At 44.0% G+C, this 27,733-nt stretch overlaps 1 protein-coding gene across 1 annotated transcript in view; it reads right to left on the bottom strand.

The window, feature by feature from the left end:
* LOC146021315 (transient receptor potential cation channel subfamily M member 8-like) overlaps window positions 1-27,733 on the bottom strand; it is a gene marked incomplete at its 5' end in the record, with an annotated part of 560,542 nt that overhangs the window by 83,511 nt on the left and 449,298 nt on the right. Inside the window, 2 exons of the mRNA XM_083155109.1 lie at window positions 6,620-6,797; window positions 23,004-23,175. Of these exons, the coding sequence (XP_083011235.1) occupies window positions 6,620-6,797; window positions 23,004-23,175 (350 nt within the window). The remainder of the gene's footprint in view (window positions 1-6,619; window positions 6,798-23,003; window positions 23,176-27,733) is intronic.

Here is a 27,733-nt window from a genome sequence, read left to right as displayed (position 1 = left end):
GTCAGCCTTATGGGCCGCCTCTAGTCTAGAGAGCTCCTCCTCCGCCGCCATCAAATCCTTGGCATCTGCACTCTTCACCCTGGCTGCTGCCTGTATTGCAGAACCTCTCACTACAGCCTTCAATGCACACCAATGATTGAATGTCCCCGTGTCTTCTGGTTTATTACTAGTGATAGAGAGAGAGAGAGTCCTGAATGGACTTCCTTGAGTCCGTATGTGTCAAAGCTGACCCTCCCAACCGCCATGGACCTGGAGGGATCCTAAAGGAGCCCAAATCCCACACCAGTAGTACCGGGAAATGGTCCGACCACGTGATGGACAATATCTCAGCTTTGCTGATAGAAGCCAGAGTCCATTTGTCAGTCAGGGCGAGATCTATTCTCGAATACGACTGGTGAGGGTGCGAAAAAAAAGTATAATCTCGTTGTCCAGGGTGCTTGGCACACCAAGCATCCTGGAGGTCGTACTCATTAATAATTTGTTTAAATCTCTTGGAATGGTCAGGGGAACTTAGGTCTCTACAACTTGCGAGGCGGGACTTATCCATAACTGAATCCAATACCATATTAAAGTCCCCTAGTATCAAAAGAGCGCCTTTAGTATGTTTCTGCACAATAGAAAGGAGTTTCCTGCTAAATGTAATTTGTCTAGTGTTCGGGGCATAGCAAGTGACAAGTGTAGTCTCAATCCCGTCCAATTGGCCTACTAAGATTAAAAATCTGCCGTCCGGGTCAGCATACTGTGAATTGATAGCAAAAAAACAAGAAGCAGACACTAAGATAGGGACACCTGCTTTTTTATGTGGGCCATTTGCAGTGTAACAGTGTGGGTATCTATTATTGAAGAATTTTGGAGGAGCTGTTTTAAGGAAATGTGTCTCTTGGACAGCAACGATATGTGCTTTCAATTTATGAAAATAAGCCAAAGCCAACTTCCTCTTTTGGGGAGAATTTAAACCTTTGGCATTTAATGTGACAATGCTAACCATAATCAGATTTCAAGGTAGGGAGCGTATGAAACGTTACAAAGTAGCGCCTAGTCGCCCAGAGTGAGATCGCTTGAGACATACAAAGGTGGAGACAGGACACATGAGGGAAAAGGAGGGGCAAAGAAGTAGAGAGAAGAAAAAAAAGAATAGAACTGGCAACTCCATAAGGAGTCGTAGTGAGAGACCTGACAGAGGTCATCTCAACCAGATTGTGTGGGGGTAGTGGTCAATCACCCCACGTTTATCCTATGAAATAAAACATCCTTAACACAGAATATATCACAACATATCCTAATTTGATGAAGTAATGACGAAATAGAACTTGTGGAGCATACATGTCTGAGTGGAATCAAGACACATGCCTGGATAGCGGCTGTCCCCAAAACAAACTTATATATCTAAATATATAATATATATATATATAAATATCTACAAGACGCTAAATTAGATAAGTCCAACAGGGCACTCAGGCAAGCCCGGGCTTCATCAACCAGGCAACCTATGCGGTCATAATACCAAAAATTATTGCCTGGATAATCAAGGACAGCCTAGCCTCACCGAGGCCGGGCCTGATAGTATCTCTGCAAAATAAGAATACAAATTTCACACAGTACGTTGCATGCAAAATGACACGGCTACAGGTACTTATTATCAGAGGCTAGACATATATATTTACTACTCCGCCAGCGACCAGTCCTGCTGAAGTCGCCGAGCCGGAGATGCCCCTGCGGGAGTGTCGTTCAGCTTCCAAGCGGACAAAATCTTCAAACCCTCCTCAGCGGAAGTAACAGAAATTGTAGAGCCTTCTCTCTGTATGAGAAGGTGGGTGGGGAAGGCCCAGTGGTACTGGATGTTCGCCTTCCTGAGGGCCAACGTAACGGGCTGCAGGGAGCGTCTCTTAAGTAGAGTTGCTCTGGAGAAGTCTCCATAGAGTTGTAAGGAGCCTAGGACCGAAGCAGACTCCGCCATGGGCCTTGCGGCCTTAAGAAGCGCCTCCTTGATGTGGAAGAAATGTACTCTCATCAGGACATCTCTCGGGACGCCCCCAGGAGCCGACCTGGCCTTGGGTAATCTGTGTATCCTATCCAGAAGAAGATCCACGGAGGAAGCTGACGGGAGCAATTTCCTAAAAAGATCAACGGCAAAGTCGTGGAGACTGCTATTAGAAATGTTCTCAGGGATACCCCGCATGTTATTCCTCCGTGATCTGTCCTCCATGTCCACTAGCTTCTCCCGCAGCGCAGCTACTTCCTCCTCCAAGGAGGCATGAGAGTCTATCAGATCATTATGGGATCCTACAATCTCCCCCATTTTGGTCTCAAGGGCATCGGTACGCTCTCCCAGGTCGTCAATAGAGCGCTGGCAGGACTGAAGTGAGGTGCGGATTTCGGATGTCACCTCATCTTTCATTTGGGTGAGCAGTATCTTCAGAGTACCCACCATTAGAGCCGCATCGTCAGGGATCTCCGAACGTGCTGGGGGTCCCGGCGTGATATCATGAGAGGGAGAAGGGTCACAGGGAGGGGGATTAGGCACAGAGTGCCGGGAGGGCGTGATGTTGACCTCTGACCCGCCACTTGAGTTCCTGGGGTTCGGTTTGAAAAAGGGAACCTGAGACACTGATTTGGAGATTTTGCTCCTCTTGGAAGGCATACCGGCCAGATAAACGCTGTATAGAAAGCCAAACCCAATCAGATATTAATGCGAGGAGGGGAAGCAGGTTTGGTCAGACATGTAGCATTACTTCAATTATTAGACATACAGTGTTCCGTTGAAGAGCATTAAGATACGTGGGGTGAGCGAGAGGAGAGAATCATATGCAAGCACCCATCCCTGCTAGCAAAGGATATATAACTTTACACTTCTTGATTGCCAGAGGGTCGCTCTAGGGAGTCCCGGTTGTAGAAAGGAGTGCTAGGGGGGCTACAATAGTGGGGGGGGGGGTCAGCCGTATAGTGTCCTCCAGATCCCAGGGGCAGGCAGCAGACCATAAACTGCCAGTTGATGGGACCAAGGCCCCCTAGTGCCACAGGTCAGCTCCAGCAGCAGAGGCCACAACAATAATATAGTATGCAATGCCCTCCCCTGTGCTCCGGCTCCTCTATTCCTCCCCAGTATCTGACCAGACAGCCACCGATCTCTGTCACCAGCAGACCTCCTGGGCACCCCCGGACTTTCACAGGCCTCAATGGTGCAGGTCTCCTCCTCCCTCAAGCCGCGGGTGTAGTATGCCGTGTCTCTGCTGCCTAGCAGCTGGGTGTCGCCCTCCTTCTTATGTCCGGGGGCCGGCACAGCTCAAGTGCGCTTCCAGTGCCGCAGCAAGGGTGGGATGCGGTCTGTGCGGCTGATGGCGCTGGGTCTCCACTTCCAAGATGGCCGCCACTTCAGCCTATAAGGGTCCTGCCTCTTGTCCCCGCTGTGTCCTCCTCGCGGCAGCTGCGCAGGCCGGGTCTCCTTGGTCCGGCAGCTCAAGCCAGCAGCTGTACTCCCCGAGGGCGAGCCTCTGCCCTGTCCGGCGCCTCCCGGCCGCAGCGTCGCCTCCGATACGGCACCCTCCGTGCTCCCGACACTCGAGGTCCCGGCTTCACACCGGGAGATAGGCCGCAACCCGCAAGGGCTCACTGAGAGTCCCGTGGCTCCGCAGCTCCACTCCTCTCTTCGCCGCAGGCAGTAACAGGTAGCGTGGGGTGTCTGGGGTAAGGTAGGGGGACCCGAGTTAGGGATTGTAGGGTTAATGCTGAGGAGCTCTGCTCACTTGCTTCCACTCAGCTCAGCGTCCAGGCCACGCCCCCCGTGATGGTGTCTCTTATTCACGTTACATCACACAGTAGTACCACTTTACCTAATACATTACTCCTCACTTTATTCACATTATATCCTTAGAAAAAAATCCTGAGAAAATATTGTATTTTAAGCACCTCCATGGCCACACTGCAACCCAGCACAAAGCAGTGTGTGCTGGGCAGAAGAGAAGAGCTGCAGCTGCTGCTGTCACTTAAGGGGAGGGGGCCCGGGGCCCCCACTGGGCCCTTCCATCAGACTTTGGCCTGGGTAATTTGTACCCCCTACTCCTTTCTCTCGGCACCCCTAATAATACCACACAGTAATGCCCCTTACACATAACACACATTATTAATGTCCTTATAACCATAATGCTCCTTACACATTATGCCAACCTTTATTAATGCCCTTCATACACATAATGACACATCATAATGCCCATTACACATACTGTATGTTGCACATTATTAATGCCATTATACACATGACACACATAATGCCCATTACACATATGTTGCACATTATTAATGCCCTTATACACATGATACACATAATGCCTGTTACACATGTCGCACATTATTAATGCATTTATACATGACACACATAATGCCCCTTACACATATGCTGAACACTATTGCACAACCAACCCACCCACAGACAGCACTCGCACAGCCGCTAACACTGTGACCTCTGCCTCTGCTTGGATACAGATGTTTCCTCATACATCTTGCCTCAATAGGCCATGCCGCTCCTGGCCAGTTCTGCTAACGTTGGGTGCCTTTTTTTGCAGAAATGTCATCTAATTTGCATTGTTATGTGACCAGGACACACAAGGAGCTTCCGATGATTAAAATGATATATGGCATGAATATATTCTGTGTGCGACTGTGGCTGTACCTGCATACGGAATGCTATGTTACAGTGATTTCCATGAATACACTATTTCATATGCAGATACAGCCTCACTCACACACAGAATATAGGCATGCTGCATATCATTTTAATCAGCAGAAGCTGCTGATGCCCCTATGCATTCCAAATGCCCTAGGCAATTGCCTAGTTTGCCTATGCCTAAGGCCGGCTCTGAGTGCATGGTCCTTGGGTCTACCTCCAGCTCCATGCCTCACCATGCCCTCCTCCGGGTGCCCTGATCTGCCTTCCTTGCAGTGCCGATCCAGTCATTCACAGCAGTCCCTAAACGGTCAATCAGCATCTGTTTTGTTACACTATTCTGACATCTCACTGATGTTTCCTGTATGAGCACACAGGGCTCCAGCAAGTGGTAAGGGAGTTAAACCCCAGCAGCCTATGTTCAAAGACATTATTGTGAGTATTGTAGTACAGTGTAGTGCTAAAGTGCAGCTTTTAGGGTGGATGTAGTGTAGTGCAGCATGTAGGGTGATGTAGGGTGATGTGGTGTAGTGCAGTGCAGTGTCTAGGGGGAGTGTGGTGTAGTCCAGTGTGTAGGGAGATGTAGTGTGGTGGAGTGCAGCATGTAGGGGGATGTAATGTAGTGTAGTGATGTAGGGCAGCACATGTATTGAAACACGCTGCTGGGGCACCAGGTGACGGAGAAGCTCAAGGCATTTTGGACACAATAGGGCAAAATCATCCTATAGTACCCTTTTTTCTATATAATTGGGCCTAGGGAGGCGAGAGGCATATCCGCTTCATGTACAGGAATCCGGAAGTGGCTCTGTCAAGGGGTGACTGAGGTACAGTAGGAGCACAATCAGTGCTCGTCCGTCAGCCGTACACTGCCAGAGCCGCCTGTGGATTAATGTACAAGAAGCAGCTTTGCCTCTCTGTCTGTCCATCTATGTCCCCATATTGTACTCTGTTTTTCCATCTGTCAGTTAGTGCCGCCATCATTACCCACATCCGTCTGTCTATGCCTCCACCCCGTCCTGTATCTACTTTTTAAAGTAACCCTTTTTTTGTTTTGCTTAGCACAATTCTCAACATGTGTATGGGCGATCTAGACACCGGGAAGTTCAAGGGAAATCTCCTACCCTAAATCGCTTAGCACAAAAGTTAAGCACAAATCTCAATATGTGTATGTCCCTATAGATATTAGTGAGGTGTGTTCAAACTTGTAGTTTAAAAATAAATCATACAGTAATTACAGTGCACAGAAACAATATAACTCACCCAAATCTAACTCTGCACATTTTACATCTGCCCCACCTGCAGTGCAGCGTACCCATTTTGAGAACAAATTTGTCCTCCGATCAGATCTGAATTAGGCCCATAGTGCATATGTTATCAAGGGGCCCATTTATAGTGGATCACATTGTAAATGCGATCTGGACGGAATGTTACTGCCAAGGATCGCATTGTAATATATGATCCTAAGGGCGGGATCTATGATGCTGGAGGCGCAGGGAAAGGGCCATGAAAAAGAGCTGGGGGGTCTGCGCATGCATGGTTAGTGCTGACCCCCCACACTTGACCCCACTGACTGCACTACCGCCGGGGTACTGCGATCCCGTAGCCACAGGCTACAATGGGCTATCACCATCTCAGAATGGCGATAACCCAGGGATGCAAAGCCGGGCTGCCTTATGTTAATACATCGGGCAGTTTTACACCACCCATAGAAACCTATGGAGGATGCAGCCGGCGGCGGTCCAGGAGGGATCTCAGCAGGGATCAGAGATTCCTGCTGCGGTCCCCCTTTGGTACATTCGGGGGATACTTAATATTTGCGGCTAACTCTGGGATTTAGCCGCAAATATTCTTTGATAAATGTGGCCCATTGTCTGGTTTTATTTGGATGATCTGGCAATATTACATGGTATGGTATTATACTGCACTCTGGTCCTAAAGCTTTACCAGGTCATTACTCACCCAAACAAGGCAGTCAGCAGGTTAACCAGCAGGATGTTGGAGGAGAACATGTAGACAGCGACCAGGGGGATTGTGATCCATTCCGGGAATCTAGGATGGTTGTCACTATCCAGCTCCACACACAGCGGTTTTGACTCATTCCCAGTAAAAGTGCAGTGATCAAAATCAATGTTGGTGCCTAGGAGCAGGAAAGAGGACATTAGTGATAATGCAGGGACTGTAAGGGAACTGAATCAATGCATTTTGCAGACCCTGGCAGAGTATTATTTTATCGTGAAGGGCCCCAGGGCCATCAACAGCAGTGAGAAACCATGTACTAGATGTTGTGGCCAAACTGGGAAAGGTATGACCCCACCCCCACAGAAGCAATGGAAAAAAAAATAAAACCTTACTCAGCACTAAAGGGGTGGAGCAAATGATTGATACCCGTAACACTTCTTCCCAGCCCATAGCTGTTGGCATCTGCAGTGGTGGAACTTGTGGGTAGTGAGCCCAGGTGCAAAAATAATTTTTGGGTCCCCCTCCACCCCAACCTAAGCTCACAAGACACAGCATGGCAGTGGGTGACAGGGAGAGGCAGAGGGTGACAGGGAGAGGCAGTGTGACAGGGAAAGACAATCAGTGACAGGGGTAGTAGTGGGCCCCTTATTCCTCAGGGGCCAGTGCACTGCACATGCTGCAACAATGGTAATTCCCCCTCTGGGCATCTGTATAGCAGTAGCAGTCAAGTGATGGTAATTTGCTGTTACTTGGCTGCCCAGCCACCCTGGACTTTCTGCAGCCATGAACAGGAAGAGAAAAGGACTGTTATTTAGGGAGCACACTTGAACAAAGAATGATTACATAAAATTTAACTTTTAATGGGTCATATTTTTAAAAGGTCCCATTATATGACATGATGGGAAGCCGCAGTGAAATTAAAGAGGTTCAAATCACACGTACAAACATATACACACACAGATGGTGTTTTTAGTGACAAAGAATTAAGGAAAAAAGTAATCCTAAAAAGATCTTGAACTAAAAAATGACAATTTTCTTAATTGAGCAGGTCTTCAATGTGTAGAGAAAAAATAATAATTTATTGTCCAGAAGATGTTTTTATTGTATAAATACCTCTGACAATAATGGTTCTTATGTTTTGTGTGAAAAATGTGTTTTATTGTTTTATCACTGATACTCTTATTTTACCCTCTGCTGGTCCGCTAGGGGGGTCATGGGCATTTTCATATACAAGGCCCAGGAATAGGTGTATAATTATCCCCTGTGTTATGTTCAAATGCCACCAGATGAAGTGCAGTCACCTGGGTTTGAAACCAGGTGGTCTTAATGATTCTGGTATACTTATTGTAATTAAATGACCGGCCGTTCTCTGATTGGCTGAGAGCTCTCTCAGCCAATCAGAGAACGGCCGGTCATTTGACAGGTATTTTAAAAAGCAAATAGCCGCCACTGCGCGTCCCGTCCCCGCTGCTGCTATTTGTTATCACATGCCCGGCTAGGTCAGCCAGCAGCACTCGCCGCACCCGGCACCTGGCACCACATCCCCTCCCGACTCCAGGTGGTCTTAATGATTCTGGTATACTTATTGTAATTATCTGGTAGGTATTTTACAAATACAATAAAGATAGTTCCGGCTGTATGTCTGATTAAATGCTTTATCATCTGTTATTTACAGAAAGAACATAACATTGGATTGCTTCCTGATCAGTATATTATATACATGAACAATTGGGTGTATTGGTGGACTTCTGAATGCTATGTTCAGGTATTGACAATTGCATACAGTCACCTAAATCGGGGACCGGGTGGTCTTACTAATTCTGGCAATGTTGCCTCTATTGCTGCCACCTATCAATTGTTATGTGAACAGATCTAGGGAAACCCAGCTCAGTGCTAGTTTAAATACTTTTACAGGCAAGGGTGCCCTCTGCTGCTCATATCAGGAACATAGCATGAGAATCTTGATTATTCAGTGTAACACACATGGGCAAATTCTAAATAACTAAACACATTTGAAGATTATTTCTGCTAATTGACATTTCAGTGTAGATCTAACCAAGGCCAACCAGGGTGTCCTTTGCAGGAGATATTTATTGATATCAGGCCACCAATCAGACGTGTTATTCTTAGTCATGTGACATTGTATTATGTCAGACCCTTGTATTCCCCTGATTGATATCTCTGTCAGCCTATCTTAGGCTTTCATTGGTATTTAGGGGGAGGTCAGGTTTCTCTAAGCGTCGCTGATTGCTTAGAGCAGAGGTTCCCAATCTTTTTTGATTCACGGCACCCTAGAGAATCAGAATTTTTTTCACGGCACCCCTAGGTCCAAAAAAAATTAATTCGATTGGGTTTATATGCGATTCTTAGCGGCAGTTATGTGGTAAAGGGCATGATTTGCTTCTGTTTGTACACATTCTATGATTGGCAGCCACCAGCACTGGTTTTGCTCCTAAATAATTAACCATTAATAATTTGAGTTGGTCCTGGACCACCAAGCCGTGGCACCCCTGCAAGTGTCCCGAGGCACCCCAGGGAGCCACGGCACACAGTTTGGGGACCACTGGCTTAGAGTATGTGTCATTAATTTGTGACTACCTCTCCCATGATGCAGGGCGGCGCGTCACGTGATCGGCAAATTCTGCCCACAATCCTCTCTGTTGTGTCACGTGATCGGCGCCGTCCTCCCAGATGCCATTGCGGCGCGTCACGTGATCGGCGCCGTCATCCCTGTGGTGCGTCACGTGATCGGCGCTCTGTCATTAGCTAGTGCCGTGTCATATTTCTGCGCCCATGTATGTCTGGGCTTGCTCACGTGGTCGGTCACCTGACCCCTCGTCTATCTGTGTCAGGTGATATGGGTGCACCAATCACTGGCTTTCCTTTGCTCAACCCGGAAATATAGGGTATATCCAAAAGTCAACCCCGGCCCTGTATTGAGCATATCGAATAACTCAATGAATTATATGTCATCAAATTGCTTTTTTGTTTGTTATATTCGAGTTTTCCTTTTAGGTATGTCTTATTTACATCTTATACGGAAGGTCTGTTATTGGTGGTGGATTGTTATTCAATAAAAACTTCTAGTTATATGTGATTGTTATTCATTATCCATACCTCTATTGTAAGTATAGTACGTTCTTGCTATATGTATTTTTATGAGATTAGCAACATATTAATTGCATTGGTAACGAATCATTAAACAATATGTGCTGATCTATTCTGTTTGGATTAGTCTTGTTGTCATAGAAGGTTGTAAAGTGGAATTCATTATTATCCTGATAAATAAATGTTCAAATCTCACTGGGCCGTTTCAGAGATCATACAAATTATTATATAAGATATTTGGTTTGTATCTAGTGTAATAAAGTGGGATATATTTGTGTATACATTGGCTTTCAAAATAAATAAATAAATCTGCCTTTGTATAGGAAACATTAGTGTCATGGTGATTAAAGAGGTAGTGGAGATTAAGTTGGTGATTTAATGTGTAAAAAGAGTTTTTTGGAGAAAAAGATGGAAATAGAGATGAGGAGTAAAATAAACCAATTGGTGTGAATTACTGTGATGAATTGGTGTTGGGGATATTAATTGATCAAGACAAATCACAGTCAAAGTGGATTGATGTGATAATATTTGGGGAAAAATTATTAATCCAAATATTGGATATAAGGTGAGGATAAAGTGATGGTGTAAAACTTGTGATAATGAATGAAGGAGGAACACTGTCCTCAAGATGTGATAAATCTGTGCTGAAAAATAAACTTGTGTAGGGGGAGGTAAATTGTTCCAGTTATATTACTCATAAAATTCTGAGTCAGAGGAGGTATATATTTTATTGGTATAAATTTATTCTGAGGGTGTTCTCCAGTGGTCCATTGGTCCACTTATTGTGAAGGTGTTCTCCATTTTCTTCATTGGTTAATATAATTTTTATGGACAAAAGAAGTTTGCTGAAATAACATGGGATCATCTTCTCTTTTCTACTGGATTTCGATATTGGGCGGTGGGTATCTTTTTACAGTGAGAGTTGAAAGGTAAGTATCTGGACCTGTTGCTATTTACAGTGTGAGTTGAAGGTAAGTATCTAGACCTATTGCTGTAAGCCTGAGGTAGAATGGCTTGGGTATCGCAAAGGAAAGGGAAGGAGGGGTTTTAGGTGATAATATTGGATGTCAACATATATATCCTTTCTGTCAATTGTTGAACCTATTGTGACAATAGGTTCAATTGGTTAAACCTATTGTGACATATATAGTCATGTATATTCAAAGTAAGTCTCAAATGCAATGGCTTGGGTGTCGCAAAGGTAGAGAGGATAGATATCAATATATACTATCCTTGCTATTGATAACTGACACAAAAACAGAGTTGAATCGTTTCTTATTGTCATAATTAGCCGTGAGTACATCCTAGAGGGGTCTTCAATTGGTATGACACAATCCATGTCCTGATTTAAGTCATAGGTGACCTGATGGTAAAAGGTTCTGGGATTATTACCATCTGAGATGTAATAAGAAACAGGTATCCCTCAGATAGCCAGATGTTCACAGGAACAAAATATAGCTATTGGCCTCTTTTAATCCTTTCGGAAAGAGGCTATCAAGGAAAAAAATTATTTTGGTCTCAAATTAGAGGAGTTTTTTGTCTAAATCTCCTCCTCTTATTCCCAGTTTAATATGCTTGATACCAAATGCTTTCAGACCAGCGGGATCTCCATTATGATATTTTAGAAAATGCTTGGCTACTGTGGTTAGTGTTTTGAATCTCAGTGAATCCCTCTGGGCATTGCGTATCATTCCTATGTGTTCTAGAATTCAAACTTTCAGAGGTCTCGATGTCTTTCCCACATAGATCATGCCACATGGGCATTCAAGATGGTATACAGTGCCGATCGTTGTGCAGGTAATAAGGCTTTGAATTATCCATTGCTTGTTATATTTGTCTGTAATGGATTCTCGTGGGACCATATACTTGCACGCTTTGCCATGTCCACAACTTTTAGAACCTTTTTTAAGAACTCTTGGATCATTGGGTTTGGAGAGATGACTACGAACTAGATTGTCCTTTATTGTTCTTGATCTCCTCCAACTTGTTGATACTCTCGTTGGTAGAATATTGTGGAGGTCTTGATCCATTCTTAGGACATTCCAATGCTTCTGGAGGATGCTGTTAATTTCCTTCCAGTGTGCATTGAATGTCCCAACAAATCTGACAGTTTCTTCTCTCTTCTTTCTTTGTTTAGGTTGGAGGAGACTTTCTCTGGGGATTGCTTCTACTTCTTTAGTCGCACGTCCTATTAGTCTGTTACTGTAGCCTCGTTTCCTAAACCGGACCTGCATTTCTTTTTCCCTGATTTGATAAATATCAGGGTTTGAACAGTTTCTTTTAATTCTCATGAGTTCACCCTTAGGTATTGCTCTGACCGTAGAGGGTAGGTGTGAACTGTCAGAATGGAGTAGACTGTTTGTCGCAGTCTTTTTTCGGTAAAGATCGGTTGATACAGTGCCTTCATCATCAATTCTGATGGTCAGATCTAAGAAATTGATTTCTCTCTGGCTCATCTCTGAGGTTAGTCTTAGATCCATGTCATTGGTGTTCAGGATCTGAAGAAATTCTTTAAGGGTCTTCTGCTCTTCCTCCCACAAAAACAAAATATCATCAATATATCTGAAATATATGAGGATATTATCAGTATATTTCTCCATGACTTCTGTGAATATTATTTCCTTCTCCCACCACCCCAGGTAGAGGTTAGCATAGCTAGGGGCACAAGACGTCCCCATAGCTGTCCCTCGTACATGGAGGTAGTTGGATTCGTTGCACACGAAAAAATCCCTGGTCAAAATGAATTCCAGAAGTTCTAATAGAAATTCTTTGAAATCAGTGTGCACTCCCATGTCCAGAAAGAATCTTGTTGCCTGTACACCTCTTTGATGATTTATAATAGTGTACAGGCTTTCTACATCCCATGACACCAGCCAGACCCCCGGATTGACTGTCATGTTCTGGAGTTTATTTAACATGTCCATGGTTTCTCGTGTATAAGATGGTAAGGCAGTTACGTGTGTTCTGAGATATTGGTCCACATATATGCTTGCCTTTTCTGTCAGGCTTCCCATTCCTGACAGTATGGGTCTGCCTGGAGGCTTTTTTTCATTTTTGTGGACTTTTGGAAGCAAGTACATGGTGGGAGTCACAGGTTTGTCTACTTTTAGGAAGTCATAGTCTTTCTTGCAGATGATATTGTAATTGCGTGTCGTTTGTATGATGGTGTTATATTGTGCAGTAAAAGTATGGCTGGGATTGAAAACCAGTTTCTTATAGCATTTGGTATCGCTTAATTTTTTATTGAGTTCTTCAATGTACATTTCCCTAGGCCATAATACTATATTTCCGCCCTTGTCGGACTGTTTCACTATAACATCATCCCATTTTGAAATTTCTCGCAGAGCCAGTCTCTCCTTTTTGCTTACATTCTCTCTGTGATGTTTCTTCATTTTAAGGAGAGTGTCAAGATCTTTAGATACTAATTCTTGGTATATTTGCACTGCTGGGCATATTTGGTTATCAGGAAAAAAGAGGGATTTTTTCTTTATTTTTGTTGCATCATAGGGTGCTGGTGGTATTGTTGGTGGGGTGATTTCTCCATTTTCTAACTCTTCTAAGATCTGTAGGGCGACAAGATCTTGATTGTCCAGGTCATTTTCATCGTCATTAGATCTTTCAGGTCTCTCTTGGCTGGTTTTGCTAAAGAATTTTTTAAGTAGGATCTTTCTTGAGAAGAGCTGTAGGTCCTTTTCCAGATTAAATCTGTCAAGGTCAGATGTTAATGAAAGTGACAGACCTCTGCTCAGGATATTCTCCTGTTCTCTTGTTAATTCTTTATTCGCCAGATTGATAACCCGTAGTGAGTCATTATCCTCCCCAGACTTCCCATTATTGATGCTGTTTATTCCCGAAATCTCCTCCTCTCTCTCTGTTCCCCTCTCCAGTCCAGGGTCTCTCTTTTTCTTCTTTGACCCCCCTTTCCCCCTCCTGATCTTTCTCCGGGGTCTGGGTTTAGCTCCCTCCGATCCTGGCCTAAAAAAGCCTTTCTGTAATTTTTCCTCAGTGATGAGGTTTCTGAAATGTCTCCCTCCGAGGATTCCATATCCAATGTGCTGAAATGTAGAGTGTTGGTTCTTTTTCTAGTTTGTGGTTTTATATTCCAACGAAAGACTCTATTTGTTGAAAAGTCAGTTTTATCTCGTTGGAATTTTCGAAGTTTCCTTTCTATGATTTCATTTTCGAAATCCTTTATTTCTTTGCGGTACTTCTTGTACCTTTTTGGGAAAGTCTCATTGTTTTCAAAGCCTTTTAGCTTCTCTCCTAATTGTGCGATTTCTTGTGTTAATTGTGTGAGGATAATGTCGTCATGCTTCATGAGAATTTTAATAAGGTCTTTAGAACAGTTTAGAAGGGCCATCTCCCATTCCTTCTTCAGATCTTCATTGGCAAGATCAAAAGCTGGGAAGACTCTGGGTCTAAGCCCTCTTGGTATTAAATTATTTTTCCTGTCAAAAGTGCTCCTATTCCAGCTAGTTTTACTTTGCTTCATGAGAGCAGTCTTTAATGCAAAGATGTCATCTGACCAGCTTCCACCAGACATTTCCATATGATCAGTTCTATTTGAAAATAATGAATCTATATCATTCTTTAGCTTATCACGTCGGTCTGCTAAGTCTTTCGTTAAATTAAAGTTAGACATTATTCCACCTTTCACAAGTAGTTGGTTATATGTATGGTCTAGTACTCCGGAGAGAAAGCTCAAGATTATATCAGAGCAGATGGGCACTTGGATTAGTGTTTCTTAGTTATAGTGGATCTCGGTGGTCACCACAAATAATATCCTTTGTGATTTTCAGGCTACTGAGGGGTCCTGAGTTTACATTGGATATTTGTTTTTCTCCTTGTAGAAAACCCTGGTTTCGGGTAATTTAAATAATGTTATTACAGAGTATTAATAATTTTGATTAATATCTAAAGATCTAAAAATGACCTGGACAATCAAGATCTTGTCGCCCTACAGATCTTAGAAGAGTTAGAAAATGGAGAAATCACCCCACCAACAATACCACCAGCACCCTATGATGCAACAAAAATAATGAAAAAATCCCTCTTTTTTCCTGATAACCAAATATGCCCAGCAGTGCAAATATACCAAGAATTAGTATCTAAAGATCTTGACACTCTCCTTAAAATGAAGAAACATCACAAAGAGAATGTAAGCAAAAAGGAGAGACTGGCTCTGCGAGAAATTTCAAAATGGGATGATGTTATAGTGAAACAGTCCGACAAGGGCGGAAATATAGTATTATGGCCTAGGGAAATGTACATTGAAGAACTCAATAAAAAATTAAGCGATACCAAATGCTATAAGAAACTGGTTTTCAATCCCAGCCTTACTTTTACTGCACAATATAACACCATCATACAAACGACACGCAATAACAATATCATCTGCAAGAAAGACTATGACTTCCTAAAAGTAGACAAACCTGTGACTCCCACCATGTACTTGCTTCCAAAAGTCCACAAAAATGAAAAACAGCCTCCAGGCAGACCCATACTGTCAGGAATGGGAAGCCTGACAGAAAAGGCAAGCATATATGTGGACCAATACAGATAGCGCAGGGCTTGTCTTTGCTGGGGATGGCGGAGGACTCGCCACCCGCCATCCCCCGCCCCGCGCCATCTGTATGTCGGAAGGGGACGCGCGTGCACGAGGTGCACGCGCGTCCCGTTCCGACGGAGCTTTTGCCCGGGTCCCCGCCGGCTTCCCCGGGTCCCCGCCGGTCCACACCGCCCCCCCGCAGCCCCCCGCAGCCCTGCCCGTCTCCCTGAAGCTGGAGACGGGCAGGACTGCACCCGCCGCGCCGCCTCGCCGCCCGGCTATTGAGACGCTCGTGCGTGGGAGACGCACGAGCGTCTCATTCAGCCAGAGCGCCAGATTGCTGGCGGATCGCCAGGGACACGGTCCTGGCGCTCCGCCAGCAATAATAAGCCCTGCTCCATCTGTATCTCAGAACACACGTAACTGCCTTACCATCTTATACACGAGACACCATGGACATGTTAAATAAACTCCAGAACATGACAGTCAATCCGGGGGTCTGGCTGGTGTCATGCGATGTAGAAAGCCTGTACACTAGTATAAATCATCAAAGAGGTGTACAGGCAACAAGATTCTTTCTGGACATGGGAGTGCACACTGATTTCAATGAATTTCTATTAGAACTTCTGGAATTCATTTTGACCAGGAATTTTTTCATGTGCAACGAATCCAACTACCTCCATGTACGAGGGACAGCTATGGGGACGGCTTGTGCCCCTAGCTATGCTAACCTCTACCTGGGGTGGTGGGAGAAGGAAATAATATTCACGGAAGTCATGGAGAAATATACTGATAATATCCTCATATATTTCAGATATATTGATGATATTTTGTTTTTGTGGGAGGGGGAGCAGAAGACCCTTAAAGAATTTCTTCAGATCCTGAACACCAATGACATGGATCTAAGACTAACCTCAGAGATGTGCCAGAGAAATCAATTTCTTAGATCTGACCATCAGAATTGATGATGAAGGCACTGTATCAACCGATCTTTACCGAAAAAAGACCGCGACTAACAGTCTACTCTACCCTCTACGGTCAGAGCAATACCTAAGGGTGAACTCATGAGAATTAAAAGAAACTGCTCAAACCCTGATATTTATCAAATCAGGGAAAAAGAAATGCAGGTCCGGTTTAGGAAACGAGGCTACAGTAACAGACTAATAGGACGTGCGACTAAAGAAGTAGAAGCAATCCCCAGAGAAAGTCTCCTCCAACCTAAACAAAGAAAGAAGAGAGAAGAAACTGTCAGATTTGTTGGGACATTCAATGCACACTGGAAGGAAATTAACAGCATCCTCCAGAAGCATTGGAATGTCCTAAGAATGGATCAAGACCTCCACATTATTCTACCAACGAGAGTATCAACAAGTTGGAGGAGATCAAGAACAATAAAGGACAATCTAGTTCGTAGTCTCTCCAAACCCAATGATCCAAGAGTTCTTAAAAAAGGTTCTAAAAGTTGTGGACATTGCAAAGCGTGCAAGTATATGGTCCCACGAGAATCCGTTACAGACGAATATAACAAGCAATGGATAATTCAAAGCCTTATTACCTGCACAACGATCGGCACTGTATACCATCTTGAATGCCCATGTGGCATGATCTATGTGGGAAAGACGTAGAGACCTCTGAAAGTTCGAATTCTAGAAAACGTAGGAACGATACGCAATGCCCAGAGGGATTCACTGAGATTCAAAACACTAACCACAGTAGCCAAGCATTTTCTAAAGTATCATAATGGAGATCCCGCTGGTCTGAAAGCATTTGGTATCAAGCATATTAAACTGGGAATAAGAGGAGGAGATTTAGACAAAAAAAATCCTCCAATTTGAGACCAAAATGATTTTTCTCCTTGATAGCCTCTTTCCGAAAGGATTAAATGAGGCCAATAGCTATATTTCGTTCCTGTGAACATCTGGCTATCTGAGGGATACCTGTTTCTTATTACATCTCAGATGGTAATAATCCCAGAACCTTTTACCATCAGGTCACCTATGACTTAAATCAGGACATGGATTGTGTCATACCAATTGAAGACCCCTCTAGGATGTACTCACGGCTAATTATGACAATAAGAAACGATTCAACTCTGTTTTTGTGTCAGTTATCAATAGCAAGGATAGTATATATTGATATCTATCCTCTCTACCTTTGCGACACCCAAGCCATTGCATTTGAGACTTACTTTGAATATACATGACTATATATGTCACAATAGGTTTAACCAATTGAACCTATTGTCACAATAGGTTCAACAATTGACAGAAAGGATATATATGTTGACATCCAATATTATCACCTAAAACCCCTCCTTCCCTTTCCTTTGCGATACCCAAGCCATTCTACCTCAGGCTTACAGCAATAGGTCTAGATACTTACCTTCAACTCACACTGTAAATAGCAACAGGTCCAGATACTTACCTTTCAACTCTCACTGTAAAAAGATACCCACCGCCCAATATCGAAATCCAGTAGAAAAGAGAAGATGATCCCATGTTATTTCAGCAAACTTCTTTTGTCCATAAAAATTATATTAACCAATGAAGAAAATGGAGAACACCTTCACAATAAGTGGACCAATGGACCACTGGAGAACACCCTCAGAATAAATTTATACCAATAAAATATATACCTCCTCTGACTCAGAATTTTATGAGTAATATAACTGGAACAATTTACCTCCCCCCTACACAAGTTTATTTTTCAGCACAGATTTATCACATCTTGAGGACAGTGTTCCTCCTTCATTCATTATCACAAGTTTTACACCATCACTTTATCCTCACCTTATATCCAATATTTGGATTAATAATTTTTCCCCAAATATTATCACATTAATCCACTTTGACTGTGATTTTGTCTTGATCAATTAATATCCCCAACACCAATTCATCACAGTAATTCACACCAATTGGTTTATTTTACTCCTCATCTCTATTTCCATCTTTTTCTCCAAAAAACTCTTTTTACACATTAAATCACCAACTTAATCTCCACTACCTCTTTAATCACCATGACACTAATGTTCCCTATACAAAGGCAGATTTATTTATTTATTTTGAAAGCCAATGTATACACAAATATATCCCACTTTATTACACTAGATACAAACCAAATATCTTATATAATAATTTGTATGATCTCTGAAATGGCCCAGTGAGATTTGAACATTTATTTATCAGGATAATAATGAATTCCACTTACAACCTTCTATGACAACAAGACTAATCCAAACAGAATAGATCAGCACATATTGTTTAATGATTCGTTACCAATGCAATTAATATGTCTCTAATCTCATAAAAATACATATAGCAAGAACGTACTATACTTACAATCGAGGTATGGATAATGAATAACAATCACATATAACTAGAAGTTTTTATTGAATAACTATCCACCACCAATAACAGACCTTCCGTATAAGATGTAAATAAGACACTTAAAGGAAAACTTGAATATAACAAACAAAAAAGCAATTTAATGACATATAATTCATTGAGTTATTCGATATGCTCAATACAGGGCCGGGGTTGACTTTTGGATATACCCTATATTTCCGGGTTGAGCAAAGGAAAGCCAATGATTGGTGTACCCATACCACCTTACACAGATAGACGAGGGGTCAGGTGACCGACCACGTGAGCAATCCCAGACATACATGGGCGCAGAAATATGACACGGCACTAGCTAATGACATCGCGCCGATCACGTGACGCACCACAGGGATGACGACACCGATCACGTGACGCGCCGCAATGGCATCTGGGAGGACGGCGCCGATCACGTGACACAACAAAGAGGATTGTGGGCAGAATTTGCTGATCACGTGACGCGCCGCCCTGCATCATGGGAGAGGTAGTCACAAATGAATGACACATACTCTAAGCAATCAGCGACGCTTAGAGAAACCTGACCACCCCCTAAATACCAATGAAAGCCTAAAGGCCCCCATACACTATCCGATTTTGGGACGATTTCATCCGATTTCGGCACTTTGTGCCTATAATCGGGTGAAATCGGGCCAAAATCGCAGGTGTGTGATATCTGATCCGATCCGATGCGCGGTCCCGTACGCATCGGACTGTATCAGGGAGGTCAGACGACCAGTACATATGATCACGTCCGACCTCCCTGTATGCATATGCCTGCCCACCTGACAGGCATATGCATGCAGACACCGGTGGAGCAGTGGGGTGGGCAGCGGGTCCCTGAGCACCGGGGAGTGCTGACCTGGCCGGGCGGTGATGTTCATATATATCAGCAGCTCTGTGGGAGTCGGGAGGGGACGTGGTGCCGGGTGCCGGGTGCGGCGAGTGCTGCTGGCTGACCTAGCCGGGCATGTGATAACAAATAGCAGCAGCGGGGACGGGACGCGCAGTGGCGGCTATTAGCTTTTTAAAATACCTGTCAAATGACCGGCCGTTCTCTGATTGGCTGAGAGAGCTCTCAGCCAATCAGAGAACGGCCGGTCATTTAATTACAATAAGTATACCAGAATCATTAAGACCACCTGGTTTCAAACCCAGGTGACTGCACTTCATCTGGTGGCATTTGAACATAACACAGGGGATAATTATACACCTATTCCTGGGCCTTGTATATGAAAACGCCCATGACCCCCTAGCGGACCAGCAAAGGGTAAAATAAGAGTATCAGTGATAAAACAGTAAAACACATTTTGGGCACAAAACATAAGAACCTTTATTGTCAGAGGTATTTATACAATAAAAACATCTTCTGGACAATAAATTATTATTTTTTCTCTACACATTGAAGACCTGCTCAATTAAGAAAATTGACATTTTTCAGTTCAAGATCTTTTTAGGATCACTTTTTTTCCTTAATTCTTTGTCACTAAAAACACCATCTGTGTGTGTACAGTATATGTTTGTACGTGTGATTTGAACCTCTTTAATTTCACTGCGGCTTCCCATCATGTCATATAATGGGACCTTTTAAAAATATGACCCATTAAAAGTAAAATTTTATGTAATCATTCTTTGTTCAAGTGTGCTCCCTAAATAACAGTCCTTTTCTCTTCCTGTTCATTGCTTAAACTACCACTGTTTGGGAACTGCACCCCCGCGAACCGATCTAATGTGGGGATTTGATCTGTGGATCATATATATCTATAATTCTCTATAGAGTGCAGACATACCCCCAGCTCCACAAAGGAGCAAACCTGTCTCTACTTCTGCAGCCAGGCTGGACTTTCTGCAACCAGGCTGGGCTAGGTAGAGAAAATGCCCTTTACAGCAGCAGTCTCCTCCTTTCTCTCTTTCTGATTTCCAGCTGACTCATATCGCTTTTCCACCAACCTAAAAATCACGTTTTTTTAGATATGAATGGTGACAAGGAAAAAACCCGGGTCTAGTGACCTGTTTTTTTCCAGGACACAAGCAGTGTTTTTAGAGGGTAAAACACAGGTAACGAGCTGTGGAAACAGTTTTTACTCATGTTTTTTGACCCGGGCAGGGGAGGCTGGCCATTGCGTAGCCGCCTCCCACTGCCTACCTGCTGCCCACCTGCTGCTGCCCATCCGACGGTTACCTGCCATTCGGTGACTGCTCACAGATGCCCCATCAGTCGCTGAATGACCAGTGGTGCCCACCCACCATTGATCAGCAGTGTCCACGTGCAGCTGACCACCCATCCAGCTGTGCCTGCATGCCGGTGCCCACCCGTGGTTGCCGGTGCCCCTGCTGCCCTGCTTTCCCAGGTTTTTCCATTTCAATGGAAACAGTGTGAACCCAGGAAAAACCTACAAAAATAGGGCAGTGGTAACACCCACAAAAATCCTGATTTTGGTGGAAAAGTGGTATCAGGCTGTTTCCAACAAGCCTGGGCTCATGTAAAGAGTTAAGCTGGGGCCACACCTAGCATTTTCAAGGGAACCCATAGTCTCCCAGGAAGGAGACTATGCTGCCAGCTACACATATGTGGCTGGGCCGCAGCCATCAGATCCAACCGCAGCATGAGATTGGACAGGAAGGCAAGACGTCCGGATCATAAAAAGAACACATACATTTTAATGTACAGTAAGCCTCATTGTTTTTACTTTAAATCCGGTCAGCAGGACAAGGGGTGTATAGTCACCAATGGGAAGAAAGCTGCGTCAGAGGTGATCCAGGGTCCACTTATATCAGTTGCGGAGGTGGTCCAGGGTCCCCTTGTGGTGGCGGCGGGGTCCAGGGTCTCCTGGTGGGAGTCCGAGGTCCTCTTGCGGTGGCGGCAGAGAACACAAAAAATGGTATCCTGCCAAGCAGGTCCTGTTTAACTGCATCTTGCTAAAATGCAATTTGTGAAATCTACTATATGAATACAACCGTATATTCCGAGAAAATACAACTCGTAAATAGGGCATATTTACTAATCTGCCATACAGATGGAGCCAGCTCCATCCATTGCCGGCGCCCTCCAGATCCCCTCCTCTGGCGAGCGCCGGCGATAGAGACTGGGATGCGTCTCTCGATGGCGGTGCTGTGGGTCCCTGCCTGTCTCCGCTTCAGGGAGATGGGCAGGGTTAGGGGGGATGGCGAGGCGCACCGCTGGAGGCGGCGGAGACCCGGGGGAAGATACGATGCCACGGGGTGCGCAAGTGTCTCGTGCACACGCGCCCCTGGTGGGAGCTGGTTGGCTCCATCTGTATTTACTGGATTCATATTTTCCGATGGTGTAGGCGGCTGTATGCATTAGTATTCGTATTCGTATCCTCGCCCGGCTGAACAGTTCGGGGGGTGAATGCTTTGGTTGGGGGAACTTGAACATAAAGATTTCCCCCTGCTGGCTATTTGGGCTTGATTCTCAAAATACAGGGGACCCCTACTCATTTTGCCCCTGTATTTTGGCCCTTGAGCCTGGTGCTGCTTTTAGAAATAAAGTGGACCCCATTCTTTTTGGCCCCTCATTTTCTCAATTGCTGTTTTTATTGTTTTATCACTTTTTACATTTAGAAGCCTGCATGTATCTAGATGATCCGTGCAGGCTTCTGCCAAATACGGCTGGAAAATGAGGAAAAATTAGGACAAATACCTCCGTTCGTTACATAAGGACGGTTAGTAAATTTGGAATCCCCATTCAAATGAATAGTGATTCCTATTCGTATTGTTTTGATGGCGTATGCATTCATATTCCTGAATAGAAATAAGCCTGTCAAAAGAATACGAAAATTCTGGCCTTTGTAAATTTCGTAATACGCATTTACGGCTATGAATAGCTACGAAAACACCTGTTCGTGTTTTTACTAAAAAAAAGGCTGTTAGTAAATTTTCCCCAATGTGTGAAATTTACCCCAATATCTGCCCCCCCCCCCTAGTGCTCCACGTGGTTGCAGGGTTCCATGCTAGCCAGATGCAGGTGCATTGGTTATAAGCCCTCATTTGCTGTTAGCCATTTTTATACAATAATAAAGCCATTAACTCTGACTTTTTTATTTTTAATTATGTTTACATTATTATTATGTAGGACAGCTTATTAATTTAAATAGCACAGCAAATTCCATTGCTTACGGGAGCAGTATGTGCATATTCCACTTGTTTACACTTCACTCATGATGGCATATGGCAAAGGACATTTTTTGCAGTTACTGGTACATTTCTGACTGGCAGTACCAACACAAGCCCCCTAACAGGTGTCAGCCATAGGAACGTGCAGTATAATCTCCCCCTCCATCTCTATTTCTGTCTTACAATATATAAATATGAATGACCAGAAAAGGATTACCATCTGTATCCTCAAACCACTGCCCGAACATAGCCAGGTACGGCTCATATAGAACTGAGCGGAAAATCCATTCCCAGCGATGCTCATTCAGTCTCAGGATCCCCTGACGAGCCACTCCAAAGGCAATCACCCAAACATTGAAGAGGAAGAGGAAGAAGTAGACATCGATCAACTAAGAAAAAACAAGACCCTCAAGGTGAATAAGTGAAAAACAAAAAGTTAACTTTTGTATGAAAAATTTGAATATAATCGATGGGATGCACCAACCTGTATTTTGCAGTCAAACCTCCCAAAGTTTTATTTTTCCACTAATCATAAAAATGCAAGGACACATTCTGGAGCTTGGACCCTGTGGGCTTCTTATAGCAGTTCTACTATGCAACTGAACCCTTCAAGTACACCCCATAGCACATGTCATATGATGCATGCGCAAATGGACTCCCAGTAGCCATCATATTGCAAACCCATAAGCCCCCACAATGTAAATGACAGCTATCATCAGGAGAGATGTTCCTTAATGAAATGTGTACAGCATTATTAAAGACTGATTTGATGGGATATGTAGCAGGAATGAAGATTGAGTGCTAAATTAGAGCAAGTGATCATAAACTTCAAGGAAGTAGGATTGCACGAGTCTTGCACAATTTAGAAATTGTGGATGAACTATGCTTTCCCTGCGCACCCCCTATGCAGCCCTGGAATTTTTCTAGGTGTTTTCCAAAACACCCACAGGTAAGACTGGTAGAAAAAAAATTGAAAAAAAAAAAAGCCTTAGGCGCAGGGGGTGAGCTATAAAAGGTGGGGTATTAATGATAAAAACAGTAAAAACAAATATCATCAAAAATTTTTTATTTGTTTTTACTGTTTTTATCATTAAAAAAAACACCGTTTATAGCTCAACCCTTGCGCCTAAGGCTTTTTTTCTGGCACAATTTAGTTTATCAAACAGTTAATAGGTTTGGGGACAGGAGGCACTTAGAATAGTGGAAGAGCCTATGAAGGAGTTAGTGGACATTTGTTTGAGGAAGAAGTATCTGTTATGAATCAGCCGTGACCGCTGTTTAGAATGGCCACAGCAAGTCCTGCTCTGCCTCTGTTGATCCATCCTGGAGGGTGACTATTACCAGCAAATGCTACAGCTTTACTTCTAATAGCCACGTTTGGAGGGGTAGATTAGATCCACCCCAACTCTGGTGCCACCAGGTCTTATGATGGAAAACAGTATCAGAGACCATTCAGGAACAGTTAACAGGTGAAATACTGACTAACGGGGCCTGACTGGGGAGGACACTAACTAAAGGCTCCTGAGCCAATATCTGGGAGGTGAATCTGTGTCACGATTGGTGGATTTGATGGTGTCGTGCGGATTTCAGGAAGAGAGGCATGACCAGTAGGAGATGGGTTAAAATGAGCAGGTTTAATGAATGAACTCATACAAAGAATAATATAACCAGCATCAATACTTCTTTGAATGGACAAAATAATAAATAGATGCAAGTCTCTGATAAATAGCAAGATAACAAAGATGTCCTTTGCATAAAAAAAATTGCAGTCCTTGCATAAAAAATATAATTTGTGCAGGTAATTCTTAGAGGACAAGGCAATGTTCAGGATTGGAATTTAAAGAAGAAGAAAAATACCTGAAGATTCCATGATTGGATTATTGAAGATTGGATGATTGAAGACTGTATGATTGGAGATTGGATGATTGGATGTTTGGATGACTGAATATTGGACTGGAATCAGACCAGCAGGGTATGGTGTTGAGACAAGAAAGTACCAGGAAGGAAGACAAATGGTGAGTGTGACATGCCAGAGACAGCAGCGATGGGATCAGAGGCCAGCAGGGACAACCAGCTGAAGAGCACAGTGTGCATAGGCACCAGGAGGAACATGACTTCCCCTTGATTGCAGGCTGAGGAAACAAGTTGTACTGACCCAAATTGACTTAGGTAGATCCCCTTTATACCAAGGCGAGGACTGCCATAGGCTAACTGGACAGAATGGGAGGAGAAGACCCAACCTGGCCAATCACTGCTTTTGCCCTCAAGCTAAATGGTGGCACCGTACTCCGGTGCCAGCCTCCTGACAGCCAGACTGCCGTGCCTCTGTTTGAATCCATGCTTGCCGCTCACAGCTGCACAACGCCACCACTGCCTACCCGACCAGGACCCCAGCGGACACACGCCAGCCGCTGGCGGGCAAGGACTATTGAGTACTGTACCTGCCCTGCTAAGCCACGGCGGCGTGTGACAGTACCCCCTCCTTTCTGAGTCACCCCAGGACACTTACAAATCTTGTGAGGATTTATTTGGAAGAATTAAGTAACAAGTTTGGGAGCATGTAAGTCTTTCTCCTCTACCCACAAATTCTCCTCAGGACTGTAACCGGACCACTCTACCAGAAATTGAAGATGAGAGTTTCAATGATGACAATCTACGATTATTTTGACCTCAAATTCAGCATCTGCTCTAGCTTTGACCAGTGGAGGTTTGGGAACTTGCTTCTGATACTTGCTTAGCTGCAAATGGCTTCAGGAGGGACATGTGGAAAGAATTGGAGATTCTCATAGAGGATAGCAGTTTCAGAAGGCCACCGGACTTATGACCTGGATGATGGGATAAGGACCAATGAAATGCGGAGCCAACTTCATAGATGGCAGACGGAGTCACAGATTTCGAGTAGATAACCAGACTTGATCTCCAACTTTAATACTATGAGATGCACGTCTCTTCCTATCAGCGGATCTTTTGTACCGAACTGAAGCCTTGAGAAGAGATTCATGCACATTAGACCAGATTTTAGTAAAAAGATGAAGAGAAGATGTCACAGCAGGTACTTCGACAGGAGGTAAATCTGTAAAATCAGGAGATCCAGGATGTTTCCCATAAACAGTGAAGAAAGGAGTGGTACCTGAGCAGGAATGATAAGAGTGGTTATGTGCATATTCCTCCCAAGGAAGCAGTTCTAGCCAGTCATCCTGTGAAGAGGATACAAAAAGATGGATAAAGGCTTCAAGATCTTGGTTTACCCATTGAGTTTGCCCATTGGTTTGAGGTTGATAGGCAGTGGAGAACTCAAGTTTAATCTGGACTGCGGCACATAGGGATCTCCAGAACCTGGCAACAAACTGTACCCCTCGATCAGAGATTATCTCTTTTGAAAGTCCAATTTAAAGATTGTTTTGATGAAAAGTTGCGCTAGAGCTGGAGCTGAAGGAAGAGATTTTAACGGGAAAAAATAGCCATTTTGGAAAATCTGCCCACCACAATCCAAATGACTGAATCCCTTAGAAGGAGGTAATTCGGAGATGAAGTCCATGGATAAATGGGTCCATGGTTCTGTGGGCACTGGTAGCGGACGGAGTGTCCCAGAAGGAGAAGAATGCAGTGTCTTGTTTTGAGCACATTTTACACAGGAGGTGAGGAAGTTAGTTACATCAGCTTGGATTGAAGGCCACCAATAGGAATGGAGAAGAAATGTCAGAGTCTTTTGAATTGAGTGACCAATGAAACAAGAAGAATGACCCCACGCTAATATTTTTCTCCAAAGATTCTATGGCACGAATGTCTTACCAGGAGGTGGTACAGGATGAGTAGATACTTGAGCAAGGACAATAGGATTGAGAATAGTTTGTGGAGCAAGTGGTTGTACATCGATGGAATCAAAAGACTGAGACAATGCATCAGCTTTTCCATTTAAGGTACCTGGACGAAATTTAATCTGCAAATCAAAACGTTCAAAGAACATAGCCCATCGAGCTTGTCGAGATGTAAGATATTGGACATTACGTAGAAAGGAAAGATTTTTGTGATTGGAGTATTCAATAATTTTATGACGAGCACCTTCAAGAAAATATCGCCACTCCTCAAAGGCCAATTTGACTGCTAACAATTCTTGTTCTCCGATAGGATAATTTTTTTCCGCCGGTAGCAGTTTTTCTGAAAAATATGCACAAGGATGGAGTTCTTGATTTTTATCTCGCTGAGAAAAAATAGCCCCTACCCCTTCGGACAACGCATCCACTTCAAGCTCGAAGGGTTTGGTGACATCAAGCTGTAAAAGAATGGGAGCGGAAACAAAGGCTTGCTTGAGTAGTTGAAATGCTCTGACTGCCTCAGGTGGCCAATGGGCTCGATCTGCTCCTTTTTGGGTAAGAGCTCTAAGTGGTGCTGCAATCGTAGAAAAGTCTCTGATGAATCGTATATAGTAGTTTGAAAGGGATGCAGTTTAAATCCTGGCGGTCGGGATCCCGGAGTTCAAAATCCCGACGCCGGAATCCAGACGCCGGAATCCCGAACGCCGAAATCCCGACACTTTCTCCCCCCATGGGTGTCCACGACACCCTCAGAGGGAGAATAAATTAGTGTGCTGAGCGTAGCGAGGCACCAGGTTCGCTGCGTGGCGAGCGCAGCGAGCCCACAAGGGGGGGTGATCCACGTCCCCCCTTGTCGGGATTTCGGCGTTCGGGATTCCGGCGTCAGGATTTTGAACGCCGGGATCCCGACCGCCGGCTTTTCATGCCGAATCTGTTTGAAAAGCCTACAAAGAGCTGAATTCCTTTGAAGGTGCTAGGAGCCATCCAACCCACAACAGCCTTTACCTTCTCAGGATCCATCTCCAAGCTGGTACTGGACAGGATATGTCCCAAGAAAGGAATGGAGGAAACTTCAAAAAGACATTTCTCAAGTTTGCAAAAGAGTTGATTTTGTCGGAGTCAACGTAATACC

Source organism: Crinia signifera, chromosome 7 (assembly GCF_055691185.1).
Source record: "Crinia signifera chromosome 7, ASM5569118v1, whole genome shotgun sequence".
NCBI lineage: Eukaryota > Metazoa > Chordata > Amphibia > Anura > Myobatrachidae > Crinia > Crinia signifera.
This window is presented reverse-complemented; position numbering and strand designations above follow the sequence as displayed.